Source organism: Kogia breviceps, chromosome 12, assembly GCF_026419965.1.
Source record: "Kogia breviceps isolate mKogBre1 chromosome 12, mKogBre1 haplotype 1, whole genome shotgun sequence".
Lineage (NCBI taxonomy): Eukaryota > Metazoa > Chordata > Mammalia > Artiodactyla > Physeteridae > Kogia > Kogia breviceps.
Genome location: NC_081321.1, coordinates 66760350 through 66778923, shown reverse-complemented (window position 1 = coordinate 66778923; position 18574 = coordinate 66760350). Strand labels below are relative to the sequence as shown.

The window sequence follows — 18574 nt, the reverse complement described above, 5'->3', positions numbered from 1 at the left end:
AAAAAAAAAGTACTGTTATGTGTTTTTGTTTTTTTTTGCGGTACGCGGGCCTCTCACTGCTGTGGCCTCTCCCGTTGCGGAGCACAGGCTCCGGACGCGCAGGCTCAGCGGCCATGGCTCACGGGCGCAGCCGCTCCGCGGCACGTGGGATCCTCCCGGACCGGGGCACGAACCCGCGTCCCCTGCATCGGCAGGCGGACTCTCAACCACTGCGCCACCAGGGAAGCCCTGTTATGTGTTTTTTAGGGATATAATTCATGCTTGAGAACCACTTAAAGATCTTAGTTGACACCAAAGAAGGGGGGGAGAACATTTCAAAACCAAGCACTCAACATCCTTGATAATTTACCTTATATGGCTTGCCATTGACAAGGTCAGACAGAGCTGAGCGGGGAATTTTGCCAGATCTGGTTTTGGGTAACTGTTTCACAAACACCGCTTTTCGAAAAGCAGCCACGGGGCCAATACTCTCTCTAACATGTTTCACAATTTCTTCTAAGACTTGTTCCTCTGTGGTATTTATATCTAGGGAGAAAGTTCAGATGGTAAGCTCTGAATTAACTTTAATCATTCAGGGCCCCAGCAGTCGGGGAGGAGAAAGACCTCTCACCTTTTTTCAGCACGCAGAGTGCTAACGGAACATGACCTTTCAAAGGGTCTTCCTTGCCAACAACAGCGCAGTCGGCCACAGTGCCATGGGAGAGGACAGACTGTAATTTAAAAAAAGCATTCATTTAGAATATCTATACACATATATATGCAGTATTTATCATGTCAATTGGGAAAAATAGTACACGTCAGATAACTTAAAAACCCATAGCTACCTCTGTGACAATTACTACCAATTCACCATTCACATCACTATTACTGAGGTGATTGGTTAGGATCCCCAGGTAGTCACTCAGTAAAGGCTGACTAAGCAATTAAGACAAACTGCTTAGCTTACCTGGAAAGTAAGGGAACGATTTCTTCATCTCAATTGTTTATTAATGAAGTCTGGGAAACTATGCAGTGATACCACTTGGGAACAAATTGCAATGAGCCTCGGAAAGCAGATGGCCTCATGGTGTTTTGGCTTCAGTGCTGGCTACCATAAGGACACCTTCCAGAGGAACCCAAGGCAGCCCCATCAAAAAAAAGTGATTTGGGATTTCCCTGGCAGTCCAGTGGTTAAGATTCTGCACTTCCACTGCAGGGGGCACGGGTGGGATCCCTGGTTGGGGAACTAAGATCCCACATGCCGCATGGCACGGCCAATAATAAAATCAAATTTTTAAAAATAAATGGTGATTTTATTTCCACCTCTGTTACTGAGCAATGAACAGAGCACACTTCTCTTCTTGAGTGACCACCCATCCAGAGAGGATTTTCCAAGATGTGGAGAAAAGGCTGCACGTGGAGTGAAGCCCTGACATAAGATAATCACCACTGTTGACCAACCATTTTCATATTGTTCACCCTAAGCTCTAAATGCCTTAAAGAGCAAAGCAAATTTCTATCTGGAATCACAAGAACTCAGCGAATAGAGTAACCACATGAAATACAGAAGCTCAGGATTAAGAAAAAAAAAATTCTGCTGTGATGGGACTTTTAAAAATTAATGTTCAAAAAGTTCTTTTCTGAGAAATTAATATATGTTTCAGTTACTCCAAACCCCTATGGCTGGAGAAAACAGAGAGCAAACTTGTAACCAAGGGCTAGTTTGGCAGTCCCCATTCTTTCCTCCGTGCATTCATTCAACACACATTTACCAATACCTCCTATTCTCCAACCTCCTATATTGCAGTAGGCTTGGTGGTGAGCAAAAATAAGGTGGGTACTGTCTCACGGTGCTTAGTCTAGTAGCCAAGGGTGATATTAATAAATAATCATGAATATTTAATTACTATGAATGTCTAGATGTAAAGTGGTACAATCTTTGGGGAAATAACTTGGATTTTTAAATGAGAGAGAGAGAGCCAAAGCAACCAACGTGGCAGAAGAATATGGATCTCAGAGAAGCCTTCCCTTAGGAAGTGACTCAGGATGAGCTCAGATCTAAAGGGTCTGTATGCAAGGACCCTTGCATACAGGGGCGGGGCAAAAGCCCTGTGGAAGCACCGGGCTTGTACCATTCAAATCTAAAAGGGACCAGTGTGGCTGGAAAGCAGAGAGCAAAAGTGAGAATGGTGTTAAGAGGAAATGAAGCTACAGAGATAGAAAAGGGCTGTGAACGCGAAGGGCTTCCAACTATTTTAGTAGCGCTGGATGGTAATAAAGCAGTTTCAGGAGGTAACGAGGCGATGCAAGATCAGAAGGGGTTTTTTAACACACTTAATTTTTTCAGAATAGTTTTAGATTCACAGCAAAATGGAGCAGCAGAAAGTACGTTGTTCCCATATGCCTCCTGCTCCCATTTACACACAGCCTCCACACCATCAAAATCCCTCACCAGAGCAGTAGAATTACAACTGCTGAACCAACACTGACACATCACTATCACCCCACTCCACAGTTTACGTTAGACTTCACTCTTGGTGTTGTACGTTCTATGGGTTTTATGGCACGTATCCATGATTACAGTATTTTACAGAGTAGATTCACTGCCCTAAAAATCCACTGTGCTCTGCCTATTCATCCCTCACCTTCCAATAACTCTTGGCAGCCACTGATCTTTTTTACTGTCTCCAGAATTCTTTTCCAGAATGTTAACATAGTTGGAATCATACATATGTAGCCTTTACAGATTGGCTACTTTCACTTCAGAGTGGATTTTGAAAAACAAAAACTTACTTTGGTTCATTGTGAAGAATAAACAGAGGATTGTTGAAGGTGGGTGTCATAGTTTATCCAGGGAAACACCCAGAGAGGCTACAATAGTAGACTAAGGTTATAGTAGTGGGTATAAAAAGATTCCAGAGTTTTTAGAGGTAAAATGGACAGAATTTGATGATAAATGGGATATGAAGTAAGAAGTCAAAGGGGTTAATGATGATTCTGTGGTTTTTGGCTTGAGTAGCTGGTTGGATAGTAGTGTCATTTTCTAAGCCAGAAAATGCTGGTGAGGGCTAGGCGTGGGAGGAAAAATCGTGTATTAAATCTTGGAGACATTCCATTTGAAGTAACTTTCAGACATCCAAGTCAAGGCAATTGGATCTGAGGAGAATCTTAATCTGAAAATGTGTATTTGAATGCCATTAATGTATAAATGACAATGAAAGCTGTGCACATGGATGAGATTATTTGGGGAGAAAGCAGTGAGAAAAAAAGGTGAAAGCCTTAAAGAACTCTTAACATCTAAGGACCATATGAAAAAGGAAAAGAGGACAAACTGGACTATAAAGGTACAGTCAGAGAGGGAAGAGAAAAACCAACAAAATCCGGGACATGCCACTAAAAATCCCAAACTTTCTATGGAAAAAAAAAAAATTAATCCAAGCTGAAAATGAGCTTTCTCTTCTCTGAACTCCTAGAAGACTCAATGAACTGCTAGAATGTTTGGTACAAACCCAGTGGACTATCTCACACTGCCCCTAATTAAGCATGCAAATCAACATTGCCCTGTATCCTAGTGTTAGCATCAGCCTTGAAGTATTCAGTGGTGAGGGCTGCCATCAACATAGTTTTTGACTCCTACAGTGCTCAGGATGGTATGTGATAAATACACGATTTTTGTACTATATGTTTTATTAACTTCATTGCTGAGGTAAAGGTGTCTACGCCCTCTTTCCTTTAGTTGGTCCTGACTCAAAAGCTTCTGCAAAACACATACTACACAGACCATACAATACCACCTTCTCTCACTGCTTCAGTGTGAACCCTCAAAATGTTTCCCATTTGTTAAGTTCTTATTTTCTTTTCAGTCTGTATGTTGAGAGTAGAGACACATTTTATTGTCAGAGCTTTGTTTGGGCAGTTAGTCTTGACGGTCACCAGCCCATGGAAGAGAATACCTTCTCTATAGCGGGCAGGACACAGACTTGGTAGGTTCAATCCTTTAAATCCTATTTAGTATTCCCTTAATGAGTAGAGAAAAAAACTTTTACCGGGCTAACCAGAGTTTTAATGGTCAAAATCCCATTTATTAAAGTGTTCACTGGTGCTTCTATACCTGAGTTTTTGAAGTTTTACAGTTTAAATCACTGTAAAAAAAAAAAAAATCATACATCTAGATATTTTGCACCTAACCAGTATAATTTTAACTAAATTGAACAACAAAACTTCTAGCCTGCCGTTATTTCACCTTGCTATTTTAACTTCCATCCTTGGTCTCAGTGTTTTTAGAAGTGGATGGGAAAACTCTGACGGGTTTTCTATAAGGGCAGAGAGTATTTTAAAATCAGAAGTAATATATAACACAATTCCTTATAATATCAAAGTTTCCCATTTTTTGCCAACTGAAGCTATGATTCTTAAAAATCTGTGAGAAACATGTCATTCTCCAGAATTCCATGCCATCTGTAAATGAAGTTCATTATAGTGGATAAAACATTATATTATTCTATCAGTGTTAAAAAGATGCCATAAAAGAAGAGAGGCAGCTTTCTGTGTTGGCTCCACAAACAGTATTTGCATGCCAAATAATGATTTCAACAACTGAATTGTGAACAGGGAAAGCATCAAAATATGTCTTGGCAACATATTGGGACAGAAGTCCACCAAATGTCCTATGGGGGGAGGGGAATCAAAACACATTCATATATTCCCTCCATATAAAATTCATGAAGTATCTGTGGTTAACTGGCATTCAAGTACCCAAAAAAGTGACACAACTTAAAAGGTAACTGTTTCACCCAAAGTGAGCATATAAATGTTATCGTAACAGGCCTGGCAAGTAACCGTCATTCTTGGTATCTGCAGTACTGCCATTTTTGTGTAAATGTTATTTGATTTAAATGGTTTTAGCGGGCTAAATTACACAGGTTTCTTAATTATGTTTTAAGTATTTTAATTTTAGAAAAAATTAGTTTAAATCAAGCACCCTCGTAAAATACAAGGAGCCACCCTGCAGAGGGAGATTGTCTTTGCGATGGGAAGAGGAGGAATATTGTTTTACCTCCTCTGACAATGGAGTCACCTAGGAAACTGCCAGATTCCACATCTTCATCAATATTCATATCAGTACCCAGGAAAATGTTCAGCAATTTTACAACTATTTACATCCAGTAGTCATTTAATGTTGGGTAGAAATGAAACTGCATGGCATCTTTGTTGAATGTGCACTTTATGGAAATATATTCAATCTTGAAGAAATTATTCCTAAAATACTGAACAAAACAGCTAACTTGAAAACAAACAGTGATGCTTTGGTCAGAATAACCTTCGGAAGGGCAAAGTGTATGTGAACACTGCCCTAGGCTTGAAATGCAGTATTTTAACACCAGATTTCCAAGTTTCCAAGGATACTCGTAGGATTATTTAACAATTTTGTTTGTTATTTAACAAACAAAATTATTTAACAAAAATCGTAAGCTACAAGTGAAAGAATGAAATCAGGGAGCCCAATTTGTTCCCTGGAGATGTCTCTGCATGAAAAGATCTGCCCACAACAGTGAAAGAGAACTAAGCATAAGGACCACATTGACTCCTAGTAATTTGAGCTCGCATGACCTGAACTAGCAGATTTAGGACACATTTTTCTTAAGAATACCTTGAACTTTGACCTAAGTGTCCCAATTGCCCAGCTAGATGGTAGGCTTTCAAAGATTCATCAGCTGTTCAAATAGACTCGGTTATTACTTGATATTTATAGAAGGCCCTCACATGCATTGGGATATGGAAGGATAATGTCCTCTTAAATTTCTAAAAGCCACTGTAGGACTCTATTTTCTTATGCTGAGAACAGAAAAGAACATAGCGTTTCCTGAAATGTTTGTGATGTAGTCATTTTAGTAGAATTTCTGTTTGATTTAGTCTTATGTAAGGTGATAAATTTGTCAAATGTTACTTTGGAAAACTGAAAAAGCTCAGATATTTTCACTGTATGTAAACAGACATTCAGTCTATTTTTATTTTCTATAAATAATACTGCCAATGGATTTAAGACCCTCAAGTCCTATTTCAAAAAATCAAAGTGGAATCCAGCATTCATTATTAAGAATCCCAGAAAAGCATTTAAATATAAAATAAGGTTTGGGAACTTTAGTAAAAGCTGTCATCAATATGTGTACATATTATCAACTTGTTAAGCAACTTTGCTAGGAGCTGGGAAAAAGCCAGTAAAAATGTTGGTTTTTAACCCTCTAATAGATTCTAAGCCAGTAAAAATGTTGGTTTTCAACCCTCTAATAGATTCTAACATGGAGAAGACAAGCCAGAATTGAGATATTAATTTCCTTATTAGACAAATATACAATAAAAAGTTAATCATTTAATTCATATAAAGGGAGACATTCACTTCAAGAAGGCTTAAGGCTGAGAGGTGTTCTGTTATGTGCTGAGCATTCTAAGACCCAGGGACAAAACTCCTGTTAGATGTCATGGATCCTGGCACGGTTTTATCAATTTTGCTGTTTTAACTGCCTATCTTCTGTCTGCCTCACTCTGCTGTTACATATAGTGAGAAGCGTGTCAGCAGAAACATTAAAGCACAATATATATTTGAATAGGTTGGCACTCTTCATTCTAAAAATAAAAGAGAGAGCTAAGAATTTTGACTGATAATAAGAGCTATGCATATGTAATCTCTGTATTTTGATTAGCTGAGTCTGCCAGAAATGGACATGATCTCCTATAAGCAAGAACTTAAAAGTTCTTGAAGCCAGAACCACCTTTTGTCAACACACCAAAACACATGAGGCATAAATTTCAATTTCAGGTTATCACAAAATTCACAGTCAGTTAAAAACAATATTATAACAGCAGATAAAAGTCACATGTTCCAAAATATTTTATAAAATTATTTCCTTTCACTCAAATAATATCTCATTGACTGTCACTAAGAAAGAAAAGCCTACATGACAAGAAGTGTTAAGTATTAAGTTTGGGCTGAAGTTAAGTACAACCTTTTGAGAAAGTGACCATTTTTTTAATTAGAGAAAGGGGAAGTATGATTCTGCATACTCTCATCCTACTGCATTATCAGTCATACTGATTTAAGCATTTTCTTTCATTTAAACTGCAGTTTGCCCCATTCCATTCGAAAACTATTCTGGGTTTGGTTCTGGAAAAGATGGGGTAAATACATTCCATCTTATCACTTCCACTAACTGCGATGGAATATTTTGGGCTAAAATTCATACCTGAAGACTCTACCAGAACTTGAGAGACAACCTGATGGTGAGTCCCTTGTGTTTTGTTTGTTTGTTTTTTGTTTGGTTTTCATTGTTGTTATGGTTTGTTGATTTTGGCTCCTATATATTCTGGCCTGGGTTCTATATCAGTCAAAAATGTGGAACTGTCAATAAGTACCGACAGAAAAAGCCCTAAGAAATGCCTGCTGTGTCCACCTAGGGGTCCAGGAGAAGGAGCAGAGGAGCTGGGAAACAGAACCATTTTGATTCTATCCTCCCTACTCCAGATGGACACCAGTGAAGAAGCAGTGCCCCTCTTCCTTCCCACAGAGCTGTAACCACCTTGTTGACTCTTCACACCTTTCACCAGGTGAATGCAGCCCAAAAGCTGTGTCCCCTCCCTTCTCCACTATCGCTGTGCAGCAGATCCTGGGGATGGAGCACTGGGGACTCCCCCATCTTACACCAAGAGAGCCAGGAAAGATTCAGTACCACTTGTCCTCCCCACCAGCGGCCATCTAGTTCCTGAGAGGTGATCCCTGTTGACTAGCTCTGCCCTAGACCAGGCAAGTGCTAGCAAAGACACAGAGTCCCTTCCTCTTCCCAGGGACACTGTGTAGGTAAACCTTGCAGGACTGAACCCCAGCAGGAGTACGGGGAGGCTGAAGCCCTGACTTTATACCGAGAAGAGCAGTAAGGGGGGAGGCCTGAGAATCAAAAAGTGAAAAGTAGATCGCAGAGAGAAAGGAGCTAGAAAAAGGGTTATTTTAAATCTGAGTATGATGTCCTGAGCCTACTCTAAAGTTGTATATGCATGAATCCAACCAGAATCAGCACAGCACAGATTTTGAGCACTTAACTTGAGTTTCAGATTGGCCTATGGGAGAAAGACACAGTGAGATGGACTAGAATAGCACTGTAAAGGCTTTGAAAACAAAATTGACATTGGAACCACAATCCACAGAAAATGGGTAAGGATGTGTGGTATGATCTTAAATGGCTTGACCATCTGCTAAAGTAAACAATCACAAGAACAAAAATCCAGATGATTTTAAAAGGATCCAAAATCTCATAGAGTAATAGTCAAAATATAAAATGTAAAATTACTGGACATGAAAACAATTAGGAAAACCTAAACACTCCTTTAAAAAAAGAAACTCAACAAATGCCAAACCCCAATCCAAATATTACAGATATCAGATAAAGATTTTAATGTGGCTATTATATCTATTAGGGTTACGGTTAGGGTTAAAACTTTTCTAGATTTCCTCATTAGCCCTGTAAAAAACCCTAGCCTCCTGAGACTCTTCAAATACCTTGAGAATTTGATCTATAGCTGTTTGTTTAGTTAATTGCTCTGATATGAAAGGATAATACATTTTTCTAATTTCCCTGGGTGGGCAAAATGCTTACATCCTAGACTAGATCCCTAGGTTAAACTCATAAGGTGCTGGGGAGACTGGCTCACTATCTTCCTTGGTATTTACATGTCAAAAAGATGAAGGCTTAGAAGTTGGAAACATTTCTAGGTTGTAAAAGTTGAGACACACAGGGCTATCTGCCTCCAGGAGAGATGTTATGTACATATCAAAGAGCTGGAGTTTGGATTCAGGCTGTTATGTGTCCAAGAAGACCTCTTTAGGAGGGGGAAAGATAGCTGCCTCCTTCCTCTTTCTAAGCAGAGAAAAATAATTTTCCTTATTTCTCATCTATGGTGTGGCTAGCTACTTATGTAGGGAAATTTCCCATTGGCTCTTGTTGGGTCACCTAGGGATAAGACCGGGAGTAAGAAAGCAATTACACACTTATTATTAAGAAATCTGTCTTTGACAAAGAATGCCTCATTTGCACGTTTAGGATAAAATTAACAAAGATAAATATTAACAACTCCACAGTAACTGTGGCCCCAAAAGTATGGGCAAGCACGCTTGGAATGAATGGAGAAGTTCTCAGCAAAGAAATAGAAGCTACAAAAGAATAACCAAATGACTTAAAAGAAGGGAGAAAATGTAACATGAGGGAAATAAAAAAGAGCAAAGGCAAGAAGGAAACCAATAATAAACTTGGAGACATAAATATAAATATATCAATACTTACGTTAAATGTTAATGGTCTTAAAAACACCAGTTAAAAGATAGAAATTGTAAAATTGGATTAAAATAAGAACAAGACCCGACTATATGTTATCTACAGAAAGGCCACAGGAAACATAATGATCTAGATATATTAAAAAGGAAAGGATGGAAAAAGATAAATGATACAAACACTATTAAAAACATGATTGCCACACAAAGCCAACTTCCAATCAACAAAAATTACTATAAAATTTTAAAAAATATAAATATATTAAAACAATAATACATTGCAACTAAGTGAGGTATATCCCAAGCAATGCAGGCTGGTTCAACAGTTGAAAATTAATTAATGTGACTCACCATATTAACAGGCTTAAAAAGAAAACCCACACAATCATATCAATCGAAGCAGAAAAAATTTGACAAAATTTAACATTCTTTCAAGATAAAAAAATAAAATAGAAAAAACCCCCAGCAAATTAGTAATAGAAGGAAACTTCCTCATTTGATAAAGGCCATCTATAGAAACATCTACAGGTAACGTCATTCTTAATGGTAAGATATTGAATGCTTTTACCCTAAGATCAGGAATAAGACGAGGGTAACTGCTCTCATCACTCTTACTCAATATCATGGTGGAGGTTCTAACCAGTTCAAAAAGGCAAGAGAAAGACATAAAAAACATTCAGATTGGAAAGAAAGCAATAAAACTATCTCTATTCACAGACAGCATGATTGTCCACACAGGAAATCCCAAGAAATACAAACACACACATACACGCACATATACACACAACTCTTAGAACTAACAAATGAATTTAACAAGATCATAAGATACATATCAGTTCATAAAAGCCAATTGCAGTTCTATATCCACTAGCAATGAAAATTTGGAAACCAAAATTTAAAAAAAATTATATTTACAATAGCTCAGAAAACTAAATACTTAGGTATAAATTAAGAAAATATGTTTAGAAATTGGATCATTTGTAGAGACATGGTTGAATCCAGAGACTGTCATACAGAGTGAAGTAAGTCAGAAAGAGAAAAACAAATATCATATATTAACGCATATATGTGGAACCTAGAAAAATGGTACAGATGAACCGGTTTGCAGGGCAAAAATAGAGACACAGATGTAGAGAACAAACGTATGGGCAGCAAGGGGGGAAAGCGGCAGTTGGGGGTGGGGGTGGGGGTGGGATGAATTGGGAGATTGGGATTGACATGTATATACTAATATGTATAAAATGGATAACTAATAAGAACCTGCTGTATAAAAAAATAAATTAAAAAAAAGAAAATATGTTCAGAATCTGCATACTAAAAAGTATAAAATGTCAGTGAAACATATCAAAAAAGACCTAAATAAATGGAAAGACATACAAAGTTCATGAATTGGACAATTCAGTATAGTCCAGATATCAATTTTTCTCAAATCGATCTATAGATTTAATACAATCCCAATCAGAATCCATACAGGATTTATTTTAACTATAGAAAAGCTCATTCTAAAATATATATGGAAAAGTAAAGGAACAGAATATCCACAATGATTTTTGAAAAGTGGAGCGATTTTGAAAATAGTGGACACTATTCAACTCTAAGACATTCTATAAAGTATCAAGACAGAATAGTATTGGTGAAAAGATAAACACACAGATCAATAAAACAAGAGATACTCTAGAAATAGACCCACTCAAATATAGTCAGCTAATTTTTTACAAAGGTGCAAAAGCAATTCAATGGAGAAAGTCCAGTCTCTGCAACAAATAACATATGGAAGCATTGGCATCCAATTAAAAAAATTAAAAAAAAAATCCTCAACCTATATCTTGTACTATATACAAAAAAAACCCTCAAAATGTAAATGTAAATTGATATAAAATGTAAAACAATAAAACTAAATGTAAAACTATAAAATTTTAGGTGAAAACAAAGAAGTAAGTATGACCTTGGGTTAGGAAAGAGTTCTTTAGTAAATATCATCATCTATAACAGAAAAAAATGCTGAATTAGACTTCATCAATATGAAACACACTTTTTCTCTATTAAGAGCACTTTTAAGAGAATAAAAAGACCAGTCACAGACAGGAAAAAAATACATATTTGTAAACTGCATATCAAACAAAGGACTTGTATCCAGAATACCTTAAAAACTCTCAAAACTGAACAATAAGAAAAACAACCCAATTTTTCAAAAGACGGGAAGAAGATTTTAATGCCAAAGGAGATACACTGATGGCAAATAAACACAAGGAAAGGTTTCCAACATTTTAGTCATTACAGATAATCAAATTAAAAGCACAATGAGATACCTTTACACATCTATTAGAATGATTTAAATAAAGAACAATGGCAATTCTGAGTACTAATGAAGATGGGAAGAAACAGGAGTCCTCAGACACTATGGGTGGGAATATAAAATGGCACAGCTGCTCTAGATAACAGTTTGGCAGTTTCTTATAAGACTAAACATACACTTAACATGTAACCCAGCAAACTCACTACAGGCATTTATCCTACAGAAATGAAAACTAATTTTTGCAGAAAAACCTGAACTTGAATGTATATGGCAGCATTATTTATAACTGCCTCAAACTAGAAGCACTTAAAATATCCTCTAATAGGTAAAGGAAACATAAATGGGTTAGTACATCCACCCAGTGGAATACTGCACAGCAACATAAAAGGACAAATAGGGCTTCCCTGGTGGCGCAGTGGTTGAGAGTCCACCTGCCGATGCAGGTGACACGGGCTCGTGCCCCGGTCCGGGAAGATCCCACGTGCCGCGGAGCGGCTGGGCCCGTGAGCCATGGCCGCTGAGCCTGCGCGTCCAGAGCCTGTGCTCCGCAACAGGGAGAGGCCACAACAGTGAGAGGCCCATGTACCGCAAAAAAAAAAAAAAAAAAAAAAAAGGACAAATAATCGACATACACACAACTTGAATGGATCTCAAATGCACTTTCCTAAATAAAATAGCCCAGTCTCCGAAGGTTACATACTGTATTACTCCATTTATATGAGATTCTAGAGAATGCAAAAACATAGGAACAAAAAAAAATTAGTGGTTCCCAGGGGTTAGGGGTGGGGAAGGTCAGAATAAAAAGGTGACATTATGGGGAAATTCTTTAGCAGTGTGAAAATTTTTCTGTATCCTGGTTGTTGGTGATGGTTACAAGAATCTATTGTACAATAAAAAGGAGGATTTTACTCTATTTTAAGGTAAAAAAAAAAATGAAAACATTTTAAAATACTCTTCTGGGGACTTTGTGTAATTTACATTGGAAGAAAATTCTCAGGATTTAAGAGTACAATAAAATGTTTAAATCACACACCCAGTAAAGACTATATATAAACCTGGTTATCAAAAGGCACAAATCAAGAAGCTAGAAGCAATCAAGTAGCAAGGATCAAGAAGCAAATGTATATAGTCTCTCCCATAAATTACAAATATATGTAAGTGCTTAAAATTCCTCTCTACCACTCAGGCAGGAATCAGGGGAATTTGGAGAAAAGGAAAATCCACAGGAGAGAAAGTGAGGTGAGAGAAATACCAGAGTGACCAACCGAGCCTATGCTTCAAAGGAAGGGTCTGGAAATTGTCCAAGTGGAATGACTTAACCTCAATATTGGCAACCTCAATATTGACTTCAGCTCAGTTCTGTCCCTAAACACTACCTGGAATAAAAGACCAATAGTCAATACCTCTTCAATGGCACCTGCAGAAATCCTGTGACCTGCAACATTTATCACGTCATCAACTCGAGACATAACATATATGTAACCTTCTTCATCCATGTAACCAGCATCCATGGTGTCATAGTATCCCTGAAAATAAGAATAAATAATGTCTGATTAGCATGTAGTATTAGGTCATGTAATCATTTTTAAGCTTGGTAAAATATAAAATGTGATAGAAATAGGTTTACTGTATTCATTTGAATTTTTTTCATAACTAGCCTATGGGATTAAATTATTTTTGATTTTGAAAGCCTACCAGAATCTCTCTGCTCCCCTAACAGCCAGGAATAAAACTGTTCTTATATATGTTCACGTTAAGTGTTTGAACTGAGAGTTGTAAAGCTTATGAACCCAATTTCTTCCTTCTAATGCAGAAGTAATAGCTCAATATTTCCAGTATACTTTGGTATTGCAAAGTAGTTCTTTGATAGATTTCTTCTTTAATTGTGTTAATTTTTAAAAGCATTAAAGCTCTCTATGAATAATTACAAAATAGACCACTAGTTTGCTAACATAGATATGGACTGCACTGGAGCTTCAGTGATATATAGTTAAATAGTAAGTATAAAATTTAATTTTTAATCGACTCAAGAGTAGCAGTACATCTTCACTGGTCCAGATATCACAATAGAATGAAAAATCAAGAAGAATAAGAAGTAGAAGGAAATAAATATTACTTCCCCTAGTGCTTCTGAGTTACATTAATACCTGTGTTACAAGCATGGGCTTCAGGACAAATCCAGGTGAGTCACTATTTGTGTTTCTAAATCTTCCTAAGACTCAGTATGCTCATCTATTAAATAGGGTACTGGACCATACCTTATAAGGCTGTGGGAAGCATACATGAGATGGGGCATATAAAGAGGGCAGACTCTGGCACATCATGAGCCCTAAATAATTGGCAGCTCTTACTGCAATTACTATCGGAGAGTAAAGTTAAGACATGGGCTCTGGAGCCAGAATATATGGGTCCAAATGTCAGCTCTGTTACTTCTAAACTGTGAGCAAGTCATAGAACCCTTCTGCGCTGTTTTTAAGTCCTTAGATGAAAGGGTTGAGGTCAGGGTAACAAGACAGAGTATAGATTCACTACATATAGTTTAATCATAAACTATGGTTTATGGGGCTTTGAAGTAGCTTTCAGTGTTAAAGGTGGTCATGTTGAAAACCACATGCACATATTATGAACCACTGTCAGGTTGTAATGAATCACACCAGTGCTCTGGTGATTTGACTGTGGCCCATCAGGCAGATAGATTGGGCTGATTGGAGTCAACTCCACTGACGAATCTTCTCCGCCACAGTCCCTGGGGGCATGTTTAATCTTGGCTACTGAGGTCATTTAACCCTGATATGTCTTTCTAAAGGAAGCTATTTTAATTCTTGTCATTTGTCTAGTTGATTAGGTTAGCTGTCCTTCACTCACAAATGATAAAGATAGAATGCTAAATAGACTCACCTTTTTTAAAAATGAAATTCTAATCATTCATTCTTTTTTACCCAGTGTATAATGAGGACCAGGTATCTCTCTCAGGGAAAGAAATAGAAGCGAAGAAACAGCAGAAAGATGATAGTGGGACCCTTTCGCGTATTATCAATTATGTGCTGTTATAAACACAAACCACAGAGTAATAGGTAAATGATAAAACAGAACACAGAAAGATACTTTTTGTTATCCAGAGCACTGGAGGTTAGGCGTTGAGAACACTGTCTCTATCCTGTATCTGTATTATAAAATAAAGAACTCAGAGGACACTCAGGAAAGAATGTCACTAATAGCTAAAGGGATTAAAAAAAATTCAACTTCTGGCAAGCAGAACAAATTTTGCTCACATAACCGGGGGAGAGGAGGTAAAGAGGTCCTAATGACAGTGTCCAGTTCTGATCAGATGTTCTCAGTCTGTGCAGAGGAATCCAATGTGAGAAATCATACAGAAAGTCCCCCAGAAATTTTAATTTAACAAAACCTTTCTTGATATGAAAGGCTGTTAAACTTCAGAAAAAGCTGCTAAGAGAAACAGAGAAATTTATATGTCCAGAGATTGATAAAAAATATTAAAATGACTTGTTTAGACACTTGAGGTTTGGGCATTCTTATCCCTGAGATCTGGAAACTGGTCCAAATAACCTTTAAAGTTGCTTTGTGATCCATGATTCTAAAAGCCAGCCACTCAACTTAATAGGCAAGAACTAGAGAGAAGTGTGTAAGATGATTAAAAAAAAAAGTACAATAAAGTTCTTACAGGAAATTTTTCAAAGTATAAATGCCTGAATGCCTCCTGATTCTTCCAGAGTCCTGAAAAAGCTCCAGGTGGTAATGGCAACCTTATATAAAAACAGAGCAGTGAGAATTATGATGAAAGTGGTAATAAAGACAGATTGATTAGAACTAACAGTTTTTCACTGTGATGGACAATTACAATTCAAATCCCACATTGAATTGTAACCCCTAAATGCACTGGACAGATCAAGTCTAACTGAGGCTGACGTAGTTGACCATGACATAGCAAAGTCACGAAGGGATGACTGTGGTTTCCGGGAAGGGCACAAAAGGCACACATATTTGGCATTCAAATAGTTATTAGTATCAATCATTGTTTCAGTAAGAAGCATAACGTCTGCCAAAAGGAACCAAAAATGCACCACTGAATTACTTTTTGAGAGAAATATCCTTCCACCATAGGCAAATAAATCTAGTTTTTTGAAGTATCAAGGTACCAACTGCCACCTTTGCCAGTCTCTTTGTGATAAGATGTTCCAATTAAACATCCCACAAACAGTCTTTATCTTCACAATGTGCCTCCCCACTCTGAGAATTCCCTCTCATCTCACTCTTCTCTCTTCTGTTCTTTCTTTTCATGAGCATCCAGACCTATGAGATTTCTCACCCCTATGAACACATGAAGATAGGTGAGTGTATAAAGTTGAAGGTAGCATATATCTGTTCTTTTCCATCAATTTCCTCTTATATTTCTTTCATTCCTCCGTAGTATGAAACACGTGTTATACACACAACAAGGGCTTAATCTTTATCTATCATCCATCTGTCTATATATCTATCTTTATATAAACAAATGAATTCTCATATCGGTTCCCTGTAGGAAGTATTACCTAAAGAAAATAACTGCTCAGTGTATTTTCAGGAAACTTTTTAGATGCTTTATAGTTTGGAAATTTAGGTACTGTAAAACATAAAGATTTTCAAAACCCTACCCTCCTGTACTCACAAAAATCATCAGTGAAGTGGTGACTTCACAGTGCAGATGTGAGAAAATGGAAAATGAAGTAGACATGGTTACCGCCAACATGAGGCAGCATCACACACCTTCTACCCCAATATTAGACTTTTGAGGAACTGAACTGTATTCTCACCTTCTGTCAGGCAGAAAATGCTGTTACCAATGGGATCAGCTGCCCAGCTGGGATTGCTCATTTCCTCTATGTCTGGCCTACCCATAGGTCCTCCCTTGCTAGGTCTCCTTTTTGTAATATTTTCAGATGGAGGAAAAAAGGTTTCTGGACCTCCCGTAATTTCATAGAATGCATGCGAGAGTATTTTGTAACCTGAAAAAAAAAACCAAAACTACAGAGATGCTGCTATATTGTTGCTGTTGCTGTTGTTACTGTTACTGTTCATCACTAACCCTGCAGGAAGGCAGCAAGCTGAAGCAGATGATCCCTTCAGGTCCTTTTACCTGATGTTTCTATGTTAATCTTTCGAATGAACCTTGTATATAATTTCACTTTATCTGTTTGTTTTGTTAATATTTTTATAACAAGTATAAAAATCATCATTAAACATTGAAATACAACGTGAATATGGAAACCACTAAAAATCATTTATTTAGCAGCATTTACAGGATGCTGAGGGTAAACAAATGAAGAGGACGCCAAGAAGAAATGACAAATCAAAGCCAACATGGGCCACAAGAGGAAACATTAATGAGTGAAGCCTACTATACTCAAAATATACAACTAGAACAATAAACCTGACAGAGATGCATTCCACTTGCATAGTAAGTAAGAAATAATTTTCAGTTGTTCCCCAAAAATGCCCCACAATATATAGTACTTTCTGTGTTTCATGGGGATATTCTTTTAACAGACGCTTGGGTATAAGAAAATACCTCCCTACAATAAGAATAAAAAGGCAACTGTGATAATAAATGGCAAGTAACATTCAGGCTGTACTGGGGACAACAGAGAGTGGTGCGGTCTGAGATAAATTTGAATGTACACACCAGGTCGAGTGACAGCAGTTGTTGCTTAGTTCCACAGATACACAGACACACAGATATCCCGATCCAAATCCGTAAACACAAAACACTGCCCATACAAAGAACAATGCATATAGAAGGGTATATTGTTAAAGAAGTGTCTCATCCGTTTTTATCTACCCCAAATCTAAGATTTGGGTTCACCAGCAACCACGCACTGCCTCTTCACAATAGAGACTTCTGAGTGTTTGCAATAATAATCCAAATGAGTTAGTACTTAGTGTATCGAATGTGAGCTGAGTTTCCTGGTGGTTGAGAATGTACCTAATTCAGCGTGTGCACGTGAGACCGAGAGTTTAGCATTTTCTGGTAAGGGTGTTACTGGAGAGAAAAGGAAATCTTACACTTCCCAGAAGTTGGTTAAGTTTGCAATCTCCATTCTTAAAAGAAGATGGTCTGATAATCTGTGTTTTCTCTTACTTCCTGAAAAAAATTTGGTACTAGCAATTAGTAACATATAGATTATATTCTTATGATTAATTAAAGCCTAGAGGATTACAAGTAGAGGTAGCCATCCTCCAAAATAAATAAACACATAAATAATAAGCTTTAAGGACACCCGCTTTCTCAGCTGTTGCACAAAACTTTAAATATCTGCATAAATTTTCTGAAGAACAGGGACAGTAGGGAGTTTTATATCATCTGTGAGAAAGGTCTGCATTAAGTCTGGATATACCTACAGACCTTGGGAATTAAGTATAACATAGCAAGGGTATATCCAGGAAGAGATTACAGAATAGGAAGGAGAAATCCAAGGCCAAACACAGTATTAAAGAGGGACCAAGGAAAAAAAGACCATGAAGAAGAATAACCAAATCACAACTGTAAGAGAACCAGGAGAGTGAGGGGCCTCCAGAGCAGAGTTTTAATAATGACTGAGCATTCAGCAAGGTGAAGTGAAGTGCAAATTTTGTTTGAAAGTGGATTCAACAGAGGTCATGGAACTTAGTGACTGAGATGCTGTGAATCTCCCCCAGGATCGCCATTTCAGCAGAGTGGAGCCGAAAGAACGGGAGTGATCAAGGAGTAAGCAGGAAAATAAGTGCAGGCAGTAAGGTTAGACTATACTTTTTAAAAGTTTGCAGGTGACTGGAAGGAGAGATGTAAGTCAGGGTTTAATGCAGAGAGGCAGGCAGGCTGATTTAGGATGGGGAAGAGTTGGGCAGAGCAGCCAATGGAGAGAGGGTAGAGATTTGAGTTACAGAAGAAAACACCAGAAGAACTATTTGATCATCTAATTTATTTATTCATGCATGGATGCACGCAT

General features: G+C 37.6%; 1 protein-coding gene across 9 annotated transcripts in view; it reads right to left on the bottom strand.

The window, feature by feature from the left end:
* Positions 1-18574, bottom strand: part of ACSS3 (acyl-CoA synthetase short chain family member 3) — a 160286-nt gene that overhangs the window by 9065 nt on the left and 132647 nt on the right. For 8 of the 9 annotated variants that reach the window (XM_059081640.2, XM_067009821.1, XM_067009820.1 and 5 more), the window contains 4 exons: positions 15274-15355; positions 12995-13117; positions 611-710; positions 350-525 (listed from right to left, as the gene is read on the bottom strand). In XM_059081640.2, coding sequence (XP_058937623.1) covers positions 350-525; positions 611-710; positions 12995-13117; positions 15274-15355 — 481 coding nt within the window. The remainder of the gene's footprint in view (positions 1-349; positions 526-610; positions 711-12994; positions 13118-15273; positions 15356-18574) is intronic. The other variant, XM_067009822.1, reaches the window with a different exon arrangement.